We start from the raw sequence: 19,260 nt of genomic DNA, 5'->3' as shown, positions 1-19,260 counted from the left end.
TCGGTTTTCATTCTTGAATTCATGAATTTTGCCAAAATCATCAATGAAAATTGAATTAATATTCATATTGAATCTAATAAAATTGGAGACCGTATAGTACCAATACGGTCATTTCTTTCCATAGAAAGTTCGTGTTGAACTGTGCCACGGTGTAATGTTTAACGTACAATTTACATGTAATCCTCATTGGTATGATATTATAAATGTCTGTTTATCATAACAATGTAATGGCGTTTTCTTTATGTTTTGTTTTTTTTCTAGATTGGTTACATTTGATTGAAAGACAAATAAAAGACAGTGTATTTTTGAGCATTGAAATAATTTATTTTGTTAATTTCCTACATAAAACTAGATTGCATTCTGTCGTCGATTGAGTTGGGGTCAACTATTTAATGATGGTAGTAAGAATGGGCTGGGGCAGCGTAATGAGCTACTGGGGCAGCGGCGTAGTGGGCTACTGGGGCTGCGGCGTAATGATGAGCTACTGGGGCGGCGACCTTGACAACGGGATTGTAAGTAGGCACGACATGCTGGGTGGGTTCACGATGTACGACGGCGTTGAAACCATTGTGGTCATCGGCGGTGTAATCTACGGTACGGCGGGTTCCATCAGCTTCGATCAAGGAGTATGATCCTTCGACGGCATCTCCGTGACGGGTTTCATGTTGGCTCTTGATGTCACCAGTGTGCTCGTCATGGACAGAGTATTCAAAGTTGTATTCGGCGGGGGCATCGGCATATTCTTCATGGTGGGGAGCATAGTGGGCAATTGGGGCAGATGCGTAGTGGGCTACTGGGGCAGATGCGTAGTGGGCTACTGGGGCAGCTGCGTAGTGAGCTACGGGGGCAGCTGCGTAGTGAGCTACGGGGGCAGCTGCGTAGTGAGCTACGGGGGCAGCTGCGTAGTGAGCTACGGGGGCGATGAGTCCAGCTTGGGCGACAGCCACGAAACAAGCAAGAGCAAGGATCTGTTGTAATAAAAAATGTTTGTTTGTAAGTTGTCTATAAATTATAAGGATTAACATTTTTTTTATGATAAAAAGATAACTTTTTTACTCTTATCATTTAGTGAAATTCACAGAATAGTTTATGCTTAAACATATTAAGGAGACTTTAGTTATAAATTATATGAAAATGAATCGAGAATGAATTCGTTTAGTATTTAATAAAATATGGCTTTGAAAAAAGTCATACTACGGTATCCGTAATAGGATTATACGAGGAACTATATAACTTATAAATTACTATGTAATTACTGTGAGTATGAAACCTCGATTTTGAGTGCCCCGAATTCACGTTTTCCCGCTATTTACGCTTGTTTTCTGCAGTAATATTTATTTACTTCCCGATTTTTCGTTTTAATTTCCAACATTTTGTGTCTGAAATACATATTAGTCAAAATTCAATTAAAAGCCAAAATTAAATTTAACTTAACATAGTCATATTTGGAAGTTAACGATATGAAGGTGATACAAGGTCGTAGTTGCTTGGTTGTTGAGTTGAGAGTTTATTGATTGATACAAAATACACTGAATACAATAGTAAGGATGATAAAGGTGAGATTATAATCGCAAGGTAATGATGTAAGTACTGGTGAGATCGAGATGATTAAGAGATTACTATGTCGAGTGAAGGATTCTTGACAATAGTAGTACGTCTCGTGATCGACTCGATGAGTTGAGTGAGGATTCATAGATTGTCCTTCTTATTTATACTAATGCAGCACCTACATAGGTATACTACTATAGATATTGTCGTAATTATCAATCAAAACAAACACTACTGATCCTATTATGTTTGATGAAATGCTGACAAATATTATTGCTCTAATGTTTTGTTTTAACAACAAAACCTAAATATTAAAGTGTGTCATTCATTTAATACTGAGTAGTATGATTGCTAAACATACTTTTGTATGTACATAAAAGTACGGCAATCATTGGCATTTAAAGTTGCAGATGTAGGTATATGCGAATATTTTTTTATAGACGCGGCTGCAGTGCACAATGCCAAGTTTGTACAAAGCAGTTGGTGAACGATTTTTTTTGACATTTTCCGGTTTGTCTCGAATTTTATGGTCGCATTGTTTTACGTGTTATTAAGTTGTGTTTTTACTATTTTTTTATTGTTTATATTCGTTTAAATAATATTTAAAAAAAAAACACTGATCAATTTGTAATACCCATTGAAAGAGTTTTATAAATATAAGCATGCATCAATATTTACATACAATATTAATATACAAAGCAGCAATATTTTGAATGATTTTCTAAATTTTCCCGGCATTTACGTTTTTTTCACAATCCCTTCAAAAACTTAAAAACGGGGTTTCACTATTTATTTTCCATAGTAATTAATATTAAATCGAGTACGACAATAAAATTTTACTGAAAATAGTGTAGGTATATGGGGATAATATTATTATGGAATTAAAATCAATGTTTGAAGGCGTCCCCGGAAAAGAGGTCTATATGCAAAAACAAAATTGTTCAGGAGAGAAAAAAAACGTTTTATCCGATCATGCGGACTTTTGAATATATCTGTGATTATAATTATGTACATGAAAACACTCTTTATCATTGACAATTTTTTTATTTTTGTATTTTGGATAATAAAATAATCATATATAGACCCCTTTTCTACGTTAAACATTTTATTGTTGCTAATATCTCAAAAAAATTGGTAGTTAAAATAATAAAACTTTCTAATATCGTGAGCAATGCTTTAGACCCGTTTTAATCAATAAAATCACTTTTTGACATGATGTATTATATAGACCCCTTTATCGGGGACGCCTTTATTTATTTTTACACATGTTATAATTTAAAACTTTACAAAGGTACACGTCCAAAGAACACTGTAAACGGCATGGACATTTATAGGTTAAATTAATAATTAACTAATTATGACGTACGTTGAATGCCATTTTGATGTTGTTGATTAGTACTGTTTGAGATATACTGTAATTGTTTAGAACAAACCGTTGCTTTTTATACTGAAGCAATTTTTAAACAACCTCCCTCTTGGTTTTCTTCATACATATTATATGACTGGAGGAAAGTATAACTACTTGCTCTGTCAGATTATAATATTTGACATTTAAAAAAAATCGCCAACTGATCTTGAAGGCAACGAGCTTATGAGAGTATTATTTTAATGATCTTATTTCAATGCGAAAATGATAAACAAATTATTTTTGCTGACAGTTGGCTAGCGACTGTGTTCTTTGCTAATCGACATATAGGTAATGGGATCAAATCCCTCAGATATATCAAAATCGGTACTGTTCGGTTATCAGGAATACAGCGGAAAACACATTTTGAAAATAGCCGATAAACTGGATTATTTGTTAGGTTAACCTAACTAAACCTAACCTAACCTAACCTAACCTAACCTAACCTAACCTAGCCTAACCTAACCTAACCTAACCCAACCTAACCTAACTTAAACTAACCCAAACTAACAAATAATCCAGTATATCGGGTATTTTCAAAATGTGTTTTCTGCTGTATTCCTGATAACCGAACAGTACACAGTACCTCAAAATCTTATATTATTTATTCAATAAATTTAAAAATTATATGATTACTGCAATGCGTGCAACCAATGAGTCAAATCAGGTGCGCACGCAAAAAAATGGTTTGGGGTAGGAGTTTCATTTTGAAAAAATATTTAAAAAAAAAAATAACAAAATCTAGCAGGCATCACTGAGTTTCATAATATTATTTACCTCGCCGACTGTCCGGAATAGCACTCATTTACATTCTTCATACTCAGACACTTCACACTTTGAGTCTAGCAATAAACACCTAGCCTGAAGGTATAACTAAAGGTTTTCACCTATGTGTTATTGTGAGCTGTCCGGTCCGGACCCGAACTCCCACCTACTCCCATGTGTGCGATTCTAATTCTCCAATTCTCGTGAAAAGTCTGATGAAATACATTCACAATGCAAAAGTTTGTATGAACAGTGTAATATTTATTCATAAGAAAATACATTTTAATAAAGTAGTTCTTTATACTTTATTTAATACAGACGGATTATCAGGGCTCGATAGCGCGGTATAGTTTTCCAAAAATATAAACATATTATTTGCATTGATTCTGTGTTTTATTATATAAATAATTACAAGATAAAAAGAACTTTTTTTATATACTTACAACGTTTTTAAATTTTCTGTTGAATCATATAAACTTGACTTGATTAGCTGAAACGATAAAAAAAATGTACTGATAGAAATGATACTGAAATGTCATATTGATTTCCAAAGTAACGCACGTATATATTAATAATTTAGTTGCTAGGACCAACTCCTTAGCAACCAATAAGAGTGTCGAAATAACTTTTCATACAAAACATAATTAACTGAAAATGAATTCAATTCTACTTAAAGATGGCTAAAAGTATTTAAAAAATGCATTGGCATCGTGTTCTGATATATTCTAAAAGTTTTAAATGTCTAGCTAGTCGGAAAGTTAGTTAAAAATCGATTGCAAGATTTGTACCGGACAAAGAACCACCGGACAAGTAAGAATACGAGCTAATAAAAACGTTGTAAAATAAAATAAGTAAGTTAAAGTGTATTGTTAAATATTTACCTAGCTCAGATGGTTAACTTAAATTGAATGCCTGTTTATAAACTTGTAGTATGTAATATTAGGGCATGCAAATTTCATCACCGCCGCAGGCAAAAAACAGAGTTTACGACGCGTTATAATTTTTTTTTATCATGAGTTCGACTAGTTTCTTATTAAACTTTAAAATATATATATAAAGTAGACATCTAAATAAATTTACATATTATTTAAGCTTTCATTAACCGGAGTTGCGCTCCCGATCACTCCGGTCCATCTCGAGCTCTGATTTATCAAAAAAAAAAAAAAAAACAATGATAAATGAGAAGATTTTTCATAATAAGCTAACATAAACTTTTGCATACAATTTTAAAGTTATAGGTAAGTACATTTTTAATTGATTTGCATTTCGAATGTGTTTAGGAAAAAGGGCGTAACCCTCGATTTTTCGAAAAGTGCTTTTATTAGATATTAACAATGTGTACAACTAAATAGACGTTCTGTAAAAAGAAAGCAAGCCAAAAATGCCGACTTATTATCTAAATTCAGGTTTTAATTGAGCTTTAATTAAGTTTTAATTTAAGGAAAAAACCATTTACCCTCAATTTGAATGATTTTTCTGTGAATGATTTCTTTAATTATTAGTAGATCGAAAACATATTACACCAAATCGTCAATCATCATGCACCCAATGTCTGCGATTATTTTTTTTTATTAATATTTAACCAATATCATTCAAAAAATGTTTTTTGCCTCTCCTGTAAAATTTTTTCTGTGTGGGTTACGCCTTTTTTTCCTAAACAAGGTCGATTTTATAAATTAGAACATAGGATACATAACTATGAATAGGTAGCAGGTAACTACAAACCTCAAATTCTTCTATATATTGACGCAGTCTAATCATATGAAAATATTCAATTAATACAATCCGATTATGTGTATTATGAAAATAGGGAAAAACATGATTTCTATACCTTTAATTTTGATTTATCTTTGACTAGTAACTATGGACAGTAATCAGTAACCCACTTTGTAGTTTCTCATTAATATTTTATACCTACTTACATTATAAATATATTATCTTTTATTGCTATTGTTGTCAATTTTTTTATACGCTGTTAAGTCAAGGACCCTGAAACCAAGAGAGTGCAAGGCAAAATACCTTTAAAATATATGGTATTGGCAGTAAATGCTTTGAATTCTTTCGATACGGCATACAACGAATTAATCGTCATACAGAGATTCAATTGCAAGCTACTGAATTAGTGTCAAAAATATGTCGTCACTGTTCTGGCAGAAAACACTAATTCGAAAAAATGACATATTGAGTTAGTACCAAAACGTTCCTTATTTCAAACTTTACCGTCTGGAAACCTTTTTAATAAAGAAACAGTCTTTATTTTAAAGTTTCATTACTTTACTTAATTACTTAATATTGATTACTTAATAAACTCACATGATAGACCATTATTTCAAACATTTTAACAACTTCAAAGTCAAATACTCAAAACTAGTATTCTCCAGTTAGTGTGTTCTGCCAGAACAGAGACGATGTATAAAACACATTATTTATTTGGACGTTTCGATCGTCGTGCCGTCGACCGGAAAGCCAAAAAAAACTGGCGGCTTTAGTGACCTTCAGTAAAATGAAGCAGAGGAAACGCGTCGGCATGCTAGAGTGACTAAGTAAACGAGTTTACTAGGGTATCTTTTACTCTGCCCTGATAGAAGGAAAGAACTGTGAGGAGTAATGATCGCTCAAAAGATGACTCCATTTCAGAATGACCACGACCATTACGTGTAAATTGTATATATTACATTTCGCCGTAGCACAGTTTACTGTGAGCCGTCTTACCGGGCAGAGAAAACCGTGTAGCATTGAGATAAAAAAATAGTGTCGTTCGTGAAGCATTGCTGATAGTAAAGTTCAAATTTTATTAGTTTCAAAAAGAACATTAATTTTATATTGATTGGTATCAAATATGTGACATTATTAACTCTGTCTTGACAGGTACAACTTGATGCTTACGAGCATCCTCCAGGATTTTATATATACGATATGATTGTATTTCTAATAATTTTCTTCTGTCTTTTCCTTGTATTCCGGTGCTTTTCAGTGTTTTATTAAATTTTAGAGATGATTTAATCTCAATACCGCCAATTGCTTAGGTACGTAAAAATTTCCAGATACGGTATTGAAGTAGGTACAACTCAAATACGTCTGTATATATTGGGTAATTAAAAAATAGTGACATCCACTATATTGATTTCCTTTAACTTTATGATTGTAAATTGTAATTAATGTAAATTATAACTAGGGATCGCAATATCGGTATTTAAAAACCGGTATTCCAGTATTTATAAATACCAAAATACCGGTTTTAAAAATCCAGAATACAAATAGATTTTTTAACCTGCCTCACCCTGAGGCCGTAAAACAATAGTAATAAAATATTATATTATGTTTTTCGAAATTGACTACCACCTTCTATTTTTATATGGGTCAAAATCTTTAAATAAGATGTCTTTATCCGGGCAGGGTTTCGTGTCCCGCTCAACAGCAAAATTTTATAAAAATAGTTTTTTTATCAGTATATTTCTGAGGTTTCGAACTATGTATCACAAAGAATGGTCAATTCTTCAGTGTTCTGTATTCTTCATAGAATTAAAACAGTAAAGTAAGTATATTATTATTTTAGGGTGTTAAAAGACATTTTCAGGAATACTAATTTTGACGATGACGTTGAGAAATATAAAATAAATGAAGTTATATTATGTAATATTGCTTTGAATTTATGTTTTTTCACAATTATTTTTGATATTATAATTAAATAAAAATAATTATAAATGTACCTATCCTATTCTTTGTTATTTAGGTTGAATTTTAATCTCAAAAAATATAATAAACAATCTTTCAGTGTTTTTTTTTTACTAATATAGGTTTCATTTGGTTCAATGTAAAAAATAAGACAGTATAATTTTTGAGCATTGAAATAATTTATTTTCTTAAAATTTCCTACTTAAAACTAGAATGTATTCAGTCGTCGATTGAGTTGAGGTCAACTATTTAATGATGGTAGTAAGAATGGGCTGGAGCAGCATAATGAGCTACTGGGGCAGCGGCGTAGTGGGCTACTGGGGCAGAGGCGTAGTGGTGGGCAACTGGAGCAGCAGCATAGTGGGCTACTGGGGCGGCAGCATAGGCTACTGGAGCGGCAACCTTGACGATTTGCTTGTAAGCAGGGACGACGTGCTGGGTTGGCTCACGGTGGACGACGGCGTTGAAACCATGGTGGTCATCGGCGGTGTAGTCTACGGTACGGCGGGTTCCGTCAGCTTCGATCAGGGAGTATGATCCTTCGACGGCATCTCCGTGACGAGTTTCGTGTTGGCTCTTGATGTCACCGGTGTGCTCGTCATGGACGGAGTATTCGAAGTTGTATTCGGCGGGGCCATCGGCGTATTGTTCATGTTGGGGAGCGTAGTGGGCAACTGGGGCAGATGCGTAGTGAGCAACTGGGGCAGCGGCATAGTGTGCTACTGGGGCAGCTGAGTAGTGAGCTACGGGAGCGATGATTCCGGCTTGGGCGACAGCCACGAAACAAGCGAAAGCAAGGATCTGTAAACATATTAAATAAATAATTGTCAACACAATATTCGGCTTTGCATTAAACCTTTGCATAAACCTTTTCAATAATAACATATTATGTACTTAGGTAACAATTTCGAATAATTAATATTTTCAAACATAACACCATATAAACGATTTATTTTATTCTATAATTAGTCTTATATTATAGTAATTAGGGCACATAATTATTGATACCTTGCTTTAGAACACAACAACAGATACCCAAAATTAACGCAATTTGATAACAATTTCAATGTCTAAAAACTATTAGCTAGTTTCGTCGTAATTATATAGGACACCTATGGCTTAATTTGTAAAACACATTGACGTGAATCCATTGGATACGTGTTCAAGTCCTGTCAGGTATCATATTTATTTCAAAGATTGTAATAGCTAATAAGGCACTTAATTGATGCCTTGGCTTAAAACACAATAGCCGATAGATAAAATAACGCAATTTGATAAGCATTTCAATAGTATGTAAAAAGTTACTAGTTAATTTCGATGTAATTAGATAGGAAACCCGTGGCTACATTTGTAAAGCATATTGGCACGAATCCATTGGATACGTAATTATGTCCCATCGAGCGTCGTAGTTTTGTACTTGATTGATTCCTTGATTTAAAACAGAAAAGACTATTAAATTAACGCAATTTGATAACAATTTTAATATGTAAAAAAATGTAAGTTAATTTCGTCCTAATAAACATTTTTAAAATATTATTATGAATATTTGCACACTTTATAAGTTGGTATTAATTCCAAACTGCAAAAATAAACATAATGTATGTACAATATGAGCACTGTATGTAAATAAACTGTATGTGACGTACTTTGATTGCCATCTTGATGTATTGTTGATTACTGTTTGAGATAAACTGTAACTTCTGAGAGCACGTCATTTTCTTTTATAGTCAATTTTTCATGCAGCCTCCCTCTCAAATTTTATTCACACGTAACCGAAGGTAAGTAAGTTAATATGCAGCGTTCATTGTCAGGGCAATTTATTTTGTCAACTCATATCGAAGGTGATTGATACTGAAATAGGTAATTGGTCATTTTATTTTAAAATAAAATTAAATATGTTTAAATTAATAATTAAATTACTTTAATTTTTATTTAATATTAAATATATACAAGGTTTATTTTACAACGTTTTCATTATCTTGTTTGTCCAGTAAAAATCTTGCAATCGATTTTTAATTAACTTCCCGCCTATTTGAAACTTTTAGAATATATCAAAACACGATGCCAATGCATTCTTTTAATACTTTTAGCCACCTTTACGCAGAATTGAATTCATTTTCAGTTAATTCTGTTTTGTATAAAAAGTTATTTCAGAAAAATCCGTAAAAAGTAAAAGACTATTATTGGTTGCTAAGGCGGTGGTCCTAGCAACTAAATTATTAATATATACGTGCGTTACTATGGAAATCAAAATGAAACGTCAAAATGACCTTTCAGTATTCTATATTAAATTTGTTTATTTGTTTGTGTTTTATTTACTTCATATCAAGTACAAGTTTGAGCATATTGAGCATAATAATTCAACAGAAAATTTAAAAACGTTGTATATAAAAAGTTCTTTTTATCTTGTAATTATTTTTATTAAGTACTTAGAGAATAAACATACACTCGAACTTGGTCATCACGAGGAATATGGGACCGATTGGATTTGCTCGTTATAAGCATTACTCGTTATATCGTTATATAACATTTTTCGCGCCAAGTTCTATCTAAGCATATAATATAAAAAATCTGAAAACCATCGTAAAAATTCCCGAAACAAGCATGGCATTCATAAACTACAAAAGAAGTCGTTTATTGTAATGAAGTGCTGAGCCGCCGGCGCTGGTAGGTACCACTGACTTCACAAAGCTTGGATTTTTACATGCAATTTCAACCATATGCGCGGATACTTTTTCAATGTTGTCGGCGAAAACACTAATTAGGTACTTAGACACTCATCTAGTGTCATAAACGTAATCCAAACCCGGCGGCATCGGTTTAGTTAACTGCCCGGTCAGATTTTATTGCTTAGGGTCGAAAATGTTGTTTTTAAACGATCGACACATTAACAGTCTTGCTCGGTATACCCGAGAAGTAGATCGTTATAAAAGTGAATAAATGTATGGAGAAAATCATTTCAACGAATGTTTCCTCATTACATCCGAGATCTCGCTATTTCCTTGATCTCAATAACCAAGTTCGACTGTAATTAAAAAAAAACCACTAGATACTATATAAAAATCTTAGAAAAATAGTTGAACCTAGTGGGACTCTTTCACTTGCCGGGTATCTTTTTTCACCTTACGCTGTCGACTACGTTTTAACTTAGGTACTTTATATTCTGCCAATCAGGAGGCAATCAGCGCTGTGGTCAATTAATAATTGCAAATGCCAACATTTACTTAATTGTAATCGACGTAGGGCGTATTGAAAGTTTATTGTGTATTACCTAAAATTATGAATAACTCGACATACGTCAAATAACACCGACATATTTGTATACTTCGTAAATTAAAAATAATCGCAATATACTATTAATAATTGTTCCTATAGTGGCAGACTATGTCAATCACCATTTTTCTATTTTTAGTGAACATCTATCAATGGCGAGGGGTGGAGGTAGGCTGTTAAGATTCGACATAGACACGCGAGTTACCATGATCTTACTCCCTTCTTAATTTTTCGTTTGTCAATTTATGGCTACGGCCGTATGTTGTAGCTTAACCACTGGGAAATGCCAATAGAAATGGCGTATTTCAAAAAAATACTATCTTATTCTTAGTTCAATTATTATTATAAAGCAATTATTATTAGTAGGATGTTTATCACATTTGAATGGTCAAAGACATAGCTTATAATAAGTATCTTTAGAATTATCTTTAAATGTGTTAATCGTGGTCATTTTTGAATAATAAAATGCCTAATTCTTGTCAAATTTGGGATCACAAAGATTATCAAATATAATTTTTTATCGTAAATATGTCACTATATAATATTAACATTAATTTTACTAATGGTTTTGTAAATGCGTTTAAAAATTAATTAATCCAAAAAATCGCAACACCACTGCACATGAATGTACTGAAATATGACTATATTCTGAAACATTAGAGCGAGAGGTTTAAAAAATACTATTTTATGCGATAAAAATACTTAATACAGTCATCAAATGTTTAAAATATATATAAAAGATAATAAGGCTTCAAAATTATATAAATAGATTATCTACAACGTTTAAGGAATGTCCAGGGTTGTGCTCTGAAAATACCATAAAAGCTCCATTTTGACCTACGCTGAGCATGTGGGCCCTTAATAGTTGATGTATACTATCTGAATATTATCTACTATGGCTTGAATAGGGTAGGGCTTAATTGAATTTTAATAACTAACAAACACTACCTACACTTTGCAGTCTTAGTTAGATGTATACAAATACATTTGACTAGCCATTCGCTATAATTAGCATGCTTTTTAAATGTGGTAATTAAAAAGTAATTATCTAGTCAGCAGTCAATGTGTTAAGCACCTTACACTATCGAGATTCATTTCTAGTGATAAGTGTGGTATCTAGTTATCAAATGTGATACCTACCTGAACTGAACAAATCCTCTGGCAAGTTCATCTGGTTATTTGGTCGAGCGAGTCATCTTATCTTGTTAATCTGTTTTCGTGTACCGTTTGAAGTATTTTCTGTTATTGTTGATTAATAACTCGGAATATCAACAGATAATCTATGATTATAAGAATTTATTTTCTCCGTGAATTTTTCAATTAAAAGCTCGCCCACTTAAAAACGGAACCAAAACAGCATAAAATAAGAACAAACCACTAACAATAAAGATACGTGAGTTGGAAAATGTCATGTGTAAATTTATATATAAAAATGTTCTATCAAGCGCGAGGTGACTTTAGTATAATTATGACATATTTAAACAGTACGTAAAAATACATTGCATCTTGTTGTCCGGGGGCCAAGTATCTGTGAACCCATCTGTTTCTGGCTTAATTAACGCGGCGTATCATTGTAATAATGGTTATTGATTAAATGGGACAACTGGGCGCCAGGACAATTGGGCACTGTACTGTCGAATGAAATACATAGACGTTTGCCACGATTTTATACAGAAAGTAGACAAGGCATTTTAATCAGTTTCTATATACCACTCAGAAGATTTAATTCATTTTGGTCTCAACATAATGTTTTTTTATTACGGATTGAGAATTATCATGCCTGATGCTTTATATAAAAATAAAATAACTCTTCTAACATAATATTCACAATTAAACCATTATTAACAATATGTTAATAATTAATTGAATAATAATTTAAATATAAATAATAATATTAAATATATATTGTAAAAGTATATACCTAAAATTTATGAGCGTCTATTTATTTCCGAATTTCATTCGATTGCGTGGCGCCTAGTTGTCCCGGCACCGAATTGTCCTAAACCCGTTATAGAGTTGTACACGCATACTCAAATTTTATAACGACTGATTCGATGTCTTTTACAATTTTCTAATGAATATTTATATAGTAATATTTTTTTTCTTTTAAAAAGCGTATGACTAATTAAGTGTATATCCTACCCTACCCGTAATCCCAGGATTTCCCGGGATTATAATCCTTATTTAGGATCTATCAAAAAGAAATCAAGGGTCCTTTAAGGATATTTATTTTATCTAATGCAGATACATTTTGTTTTTCGACCGTGTCCGATCTTAATAAGATCATATGGGCCTCCACAGAGGTTTGTATTAACAGAATTTGTTTTTTACAAGAAATGGATGTCAGCCACTTGCTCAACCTATTAGGTGCATACTCTGACTCACACACAAATTGATAAATAATATGTGTACTTTCCAGACCCAGGATTCGAACCTGAGACCCACGGCGTGATAGTCCAACGCTTAAGCCGCGCGGCCACCGTGGGATTACATAGAATTGTCAAATTTATTACAACAAGAATATATTTTTGTTTTTTTTCTTTTGTCAAGTCATTGGTTCGTTAAAAAAATAAATCGAAAATTTGAGCATTGAAATAATTTATTTTCTTAAAATTTCCTACTTAAAACTAGATTGCATTTTGTCAAATAAGTTGGGGTCAAACATTTAATGATGGTAGTAAGAGTGGGCTGGGGCAGCATAATGAGCGACTGGGGCAGAGGCGTAGTGGTGAGCAACTGGGGCAGCGGCGTAGTGGGCTACTGGGGCAGCAGCATAGGCTACTGGAGCGGCAACCTTGACGATTTGCTTGTAAGCGGGGACGACGTGCTGGGTTGGCTCACGGTGGACGACGGCGTTGAAACCATGGTGGTCATCAGCTGTGTAGTCTACGGTACGGCGGGTTCCATCAGCTTCGATCAGAGAGTACGATCCTTCGACGGCATCTCCGTGACGGGTTTCGTGTTGGCTCTTGATGTCTCCGGTGTGCTCATCATGGACGGAGTATTCGAAGTTGTATTCGGCGGGGCCATCAACGTATTGTTCATGTTGGGGAGCGTAGTGGGCAACTGGGGCAGATGCGTAGTGAGCAATTGGGGCAGCAGCGTAGTGAGCAACTGGGGCAGCTGCGTAGTGAGCTACGGGGGCGATGATTCCGGCTTGGGCGACAGCCACGAAACAAGCGAAGGCGAGGATCTATAAAGATACAAATAAAATAATAATTATTAATCACAATATTCTTGTACAAAGTTTTCAAACGTGTATGTACATAATTCGAAATGCGTAGATATTTACTAAAAAATATAATGTAATTATAATTAAATAACATTCACATTAATTGACGATAAATTATTTCACATTGATTTAGCTAGTAAAAAACTTTGTAAAAACAAAACATATTTATTACTAATAGTATGACATACTTTGAATGCCATGTTGATGTATTGTTGATTACTGTTTGAGACAAACTGTATCTTTTCATAGCACGCCTTTGTCTTTTATAGTCAATTAATTTTTCAGGTAACCTCCCTCTCAAATTTTATTTACACAGAACCGAAGGTGAGTTAGTTATGCCAGAGAATTTATTGTCATGGCAATTTATTTTGTCAATTCATGTCGAAGGAGACATTAGTATTGGGGTTAAATAGTTATAGTTTTAACAGTAAACAAAGATCATTCAAATGAATTATTATCTAGATTTTAACTGGAAAGAAATTACTGGGTATCTAATACAAAAAACGCTTATATGTTATCAGATATTAGATAGGTGCATATTATTTCGAAGTTTACCGGTTTGAAAAAAAAACTTCTTTCATCTACTACACAAAACACAAGTAAAATAAGTCATTAATATTGTTTTTAATAACTTCATTCCAGTGGCGAAGGGTGTAGGTAAGCTGTTAAGATTTATTACATATTAAATTGTACGTAAAACATTTCACCGTGGCACAATTCGCCGTGAGCTTTCTTATCGGAAAGAGATTACCGTATACTATACGGTCTCTAATTTTATTAGACTCAATATGACTATTAATTCATTTTTATAGCTGATTTAGGCAAAAATCATAAAATCAAGAATGAAAACCTAACCTAACCTAACAAATAATACAGTATATCGGCTATTTTCAAAATTTGTTAGCTGCTGGCTTCCTGTAAAGTGTAAGCCGACAAGAACCGTGTTTTATTTAGACATAAATTTTATGTCAATACTATACAACCCAAAGAATTGGATGGTCTTTAATATAGACCATATATTTTCGATACAAAATTTGACGGTGAAGTGTGATACGGCAAACTGTATACGTATAGTTTCTGGACACGGCTAAGATTCGACATACATAGTGCACACTAAACTTTGTCAGTCAAACGTGTATATTTGATTTCATTGAACTTAGACCACAATGTGTAAATAGTGTTTGTTTGTTAGGTTTTTTTTTAAATTCAATTAAACCCTGCCTAATCCTAGCCATAGTAGATACTAGCAGCCCTCGAATTGGAATATTTTACGAATCGGAGCGCTCGATCATTATACAAAAATATTAACATAGTTATCTAATTGTATGTGTATTTTATAAAAAAACTGTGTTAGATTTTTATATTATATGCATATCTAGCTCATACGGTCAAATTAATATGTTCACGACACGGAGCGGTAGTTTTGGGAATTTTACGAACCGGAACGGCGCTCCGGTGCGCTCTATTTCATTTCGAGCCCTGGATACTAGACAAATAATATTTGTTTATTTAGAAAATATCTAAAATAATGCTAGTATAGATACTATTTATACGTCATGTTAGATATTTTATAGATGGAAGAATATTTTTTTTATCGATTATGGTTTGGTTTAGGCAAGGTTTTATAAATTTAAAAAACTAACAAACACCATCTGGCATATGTAATATATATTCTTAATTAAAAAAAAAACAAATATGTAGGACTTAAAAAGTGTGCACTATTTTTGTCGGATCGCTCATAGCATACTTAAATTATTATGATTTGGTTTAGGCAGGGTTTAATTGAATCTTATAAACTAACCAGCACCATCTGCTAATTATATTATTCTTATTTCAATGAAAACCAATAAGTATGACTGACAATGTTCGGTATCACTCTTTATTTCGAATCTTAACAGCCTACCTCCACCCCTCGCCAGTACTTTATTCATAATATTATAGTACAATATATAGTGGCGAATTATCGTTAGAACCATTTTTTTTAAGTTTAGTGATTTGAAAAAATCACAATTTAATTTTTTTTCAATTAAATTATTCTTCCACAAATTACACAATATGTAATATACAGGGGTTTTTTTTTAAGTGCCGGAACTCACTTCTTGCCAGACAATTCACCTACTGTAAAAACGTCATATATTGGAATAAAAGTATATTATAGTGATTTTCATGGCACCTGAAACAGGCCCCTTACCTATCACTAAGGTTAAAGGCATCATGCCGCCGCATTTTTTATCATCCTTTCATGGCTCCAATATCTAAGAAATGTGTTATATGGGTGCATTACTAACAGAATTTATACCACTAGGTCTAATTTAAATGCCACCTCTACTTCAATATATACAATATTGCGAGTCCACGGTTTCAGATACATTTAAAAATACACCTGACACCTTTCAAAGCTCGCGAGTGACTGGCAAAAATATTTGTATAAACGAATTATTTAAGGTTGTACCTACCTATAATTCAAATATAATTCGCAAAACTACACGTGTCATTGCTGGTCATCAAGGACGTGACGTCCAAGGACAACGGAAGTAAAATAGACATCGCAAACCCGAAAAAAAATACAGTCCTGTTAAACCTTCATACATTTTGTTTCAAATCAGTGGGATTTTTAAAGGAAAGATATTTCTGTCATTGCTATGTTTAGGGACCTATTTCTATATGTACCTAATGATTCTCCTCGATTTGCCGCCCTTCGAGTAACTGCCGTCCCCAAGCGACGCTCAATCTGCCTACCCCCACGGGACGTCACTGTACTCACCCTTTTTTTTCTTTGGGCCAAATACATATATTTGTAAAGTAACGCGGGCCGCATTACTACTGGTGTGACGAAAAAAATCCTGAAAATCCCCCTTTTTTACAAAACATTTTTGAGATTTTAAAAATTTTGCGTGTTTTTTAAATTAATCGTGTGCAATAGCAACACTCTTATACCAGATCTGATGTGGATCATAACGACAATCCTCTTCGGGTGTCATTATCTGTGCGTCAAAGTCGAAACCAATCTCAAGATATACGAAATTCCTGATAATAAATGTGTTTCGGGCCGCAGGTTGAGTATCACTGCTCTATAGTATCGTTTTTCAAATGGTGTTCGAGGTAAAATTAAAGGTGTTCAGTGTATCAACAAACATTAACAAAAAAATGCAATCACACAACGACATATTTTAAAACGTTAATACACCCGAAGGAAATTAGCGCCGCAGGCGATTTTTTTACAATTAGAGCGAATTTGTAATGTGCGTTATTTCAATTATTTAGTCGATCCCCCAGGCTAAAGCCCTGTCGGCCCCCTCTTTGTGGGGGCCATGGTGATTTCCAAAGTTCATTCAAATTTTCGTCTGACAAATCGTCTCGATTCCTTTTCTTATAGTTAGAGTCTATGACCGAATGTCTTTTTCCACTGAGTCACCACCAATCAATGTATTTTGAATAATGATAAGTGGCAAATGTTGTCCGACGAGTTTGATGACCAAAAGTGCCGAAACTGTTTTGGTCTTCAACGAAGCTCTTAATGGTTATAATTAGATTCACTTGCGAAAATTTGCGTTCACATTCACTTGAAAAAATGATCATAGAATTCAGTGCACATATCAAACGCGATAGTTTTTCACGATATGTCTTTTCATATGAGATGATTCAGGAAAATTAACTTGTACTATGTAATCGCGAACAATGTTTCATCTAATTGCTTTTGAAACTTAAAAAAATCCGTGAAAAAGGGTGCCGGAACGCCGTTCCACCGCGTTACATTACAAAAAAGGCCCTGGTAATATATAATATAATTATGTAAATCGTACATATTACAGTTATTTTAATTAATATATTACTCATGTATTAAATTAATGTTGACAATTAAAATGTACAGTATGTAGTATTCTAGAATATGGTTCCATTCTCTGAAGTTCTTATGAGGTTTTCTATAAGCTGGTTTTAGAACGTGTCCAGAAGAAATTTATATTTCATTGTATATAACTATTTTCCATTTGATAATCTTTCAAACGAGTATTTTCCGAATAGCTTTCTACAACGCATGCTCGCCTTTCATTCTCTTGAAGCTCTCGTATGACACTTTTGCTCTTAAAGTATTTTTTCCTGGTCTCGCGTAGTATAGTTTATAGTCCTGATTTTCTGGAAAATTTGAATTTTAATGCACCCGTCAATTACATGCGTGGTCGCAGCGCAGCCATGATCACGTTTATATGACAACTGTTTACACATGTCAGGCTTATAAAGCACCAATAGCGGTGGCTGTCAGGCTGGTCAATGCACTTCCTAGAGACCTTTACATTTTTTTAGTAATGCGCCACGTGTTATGTATAATTCATTTTTTCTTGAATTATTTTTGTTTAGCAAATTGTCGTCCATTGTTGTTTTTCATTTTTTTTCGCTATAAGATTAGTAAATGTCTTCACTTGTTTTTATACTAACTTAATTTATCTGTTATTTTCATTCTAAACGTCATGTTGTGAACGCCTTGAATAAATAATCTGTTATGTTCTCGATATGTTTTTTTTAATGAGTTATCAAACACAGTACAGATTAATAAGTTAGAAATGTAAAAGTCATTACCATTGACCAAGGTTATGAAGCACTGTACTTTATGATGGTCAAACCATTCAATCAAAGGGTTCCGTGACAAAACAGAACAGTAACAAAACAGAACATGACAAAAGAGAATAGTGACAAAACAGAGCAACGATAAATATAACTATGACCTTTAAGGAAAAATATAAATTTAATATTGAAATTGTCCTATCTCTATTATGTTGATAGATTTTTAATAGCACACATATTCAATACGCCATAATAAATCAAATTATATACCCAATTTCTAGGACTAGGTACAACGAAATAATGACCTAACTTAACTAACCTAACCTGACCTAACCTGACCTAACCTGACCTAACCTAACCTAACCTTAATAGATTTCATAAAAATTAATGTTTCTTTTTTCATCTGGCTGTTCTGTTTTGTCACTGTTCTGTTTTGTCATTTTCTGTTTTGTCCAGTTACCCAATCAAAGTGCGCTGACTGTCCCTAAATATTGAAAATGCGTTATATTCAAGTGACAAATTTGAATGCATATTATTATGATAAATAAGTATCTATTGAAATAACATATAAGTAATATTATTTTAGTCGTGTTAAAATTTAGTCCACATTTTTCTACAGTCGGGATCCGTAGCCTATTCTACCACACTAAGCATTTCTCATTATTTTTATCTTCCCTGGTGGCAGATTAAACGAATTAACATGGAAGAATAATTCATTTATAATGATTTTATAACAAGTTATTTTTACTGTTTCCCAATATCTGTGCTATCTATTTATGTTGACAGGGCTATAAAATACCCA

At 33.1% G+C, this 19,260-nt stretch overlaps 3 protein-coding genes across 3 annotated transcripts; all 3 read right to left on the bottom strand.

Moving 5' to 3' along the window:
• Nucleotides 1-389: 389 nt before the first annotated feature.
• Nucleotides 390-1,025, bottom strand: LOC147072711 (uncharacterized). The gene has a single exon (XM_085946261.1). It carries the CDS (start codon nucleotides 1,023-1,025, stop codon nucleotides 390-392), a length of 636 nt encoding a protein of 211 aa, XP_085802387.1.
• A 6,617-nt stretch (nucleotides 1,026-7,642) lies between these two features.
• LOC147072710 (cuticle protein 8-like) lies at nucleotides 7,643-13,808 on the bottom strand. Its single transcript, XM_085945946.1, has 2 exons — nucleotides 13,295-13,808; nucleotides 7,643-8,157 (listed from the first exon to the last, which is right to left on the bottom strand). The coding sequence occupies exons 1-2, from the start codon at nucleotides 13,329-13,331 to the stop codon at nucleotides 7,643-7,645; spliced, it is 552 nt and encodes a 183-aa protein (XP_085802072.1). The 5' UTR covers nucleotides 13,332-13,808.
• On the bottom strand, nucleotides 13,332-14,098 carry LOC147072709 (larval cuticle protein A3A-like). The gene is made up of 2 exons (XM_085945948.1): nucleotides 14,087-14,098; nucleotides 13,332-13,859 (listed from the first exon to the last, which is right to left on the bottom strand). Exons 1-2 carry the CDS (start codon nucleotides 14,096-14,098, stop codon nucleotides 13,332-13,334), a joined length of 540 nt encoding a protein of 179 aa, XP_085802074.1.
• Between the last annotated feature and the right edge of the window lie 5,162 nt (nucleotides 14,099-19,260).

The sequence above is a fragment of the Rhyacophila brunnea genome, unplaced genomic scaffold, assembly GCF_057557595.1.
Source record: "Rhyacophila brunnea isolate RB1 unplaced genomic scaffold, BYU_Rbru_1.0 scaffold_19, whole genome shotgun sequence".
NCBI lineage: Eukaryota > Metazoa > Arthropoda > Insecta > Trichoptera > Rhyacophilidae > Rhyacophila > Rhyacophila brunnea.
Note: the sequence above shows the minus strand (reverse complement) of the source record. Positions and strands in the feature narration are given on the sequence as shown.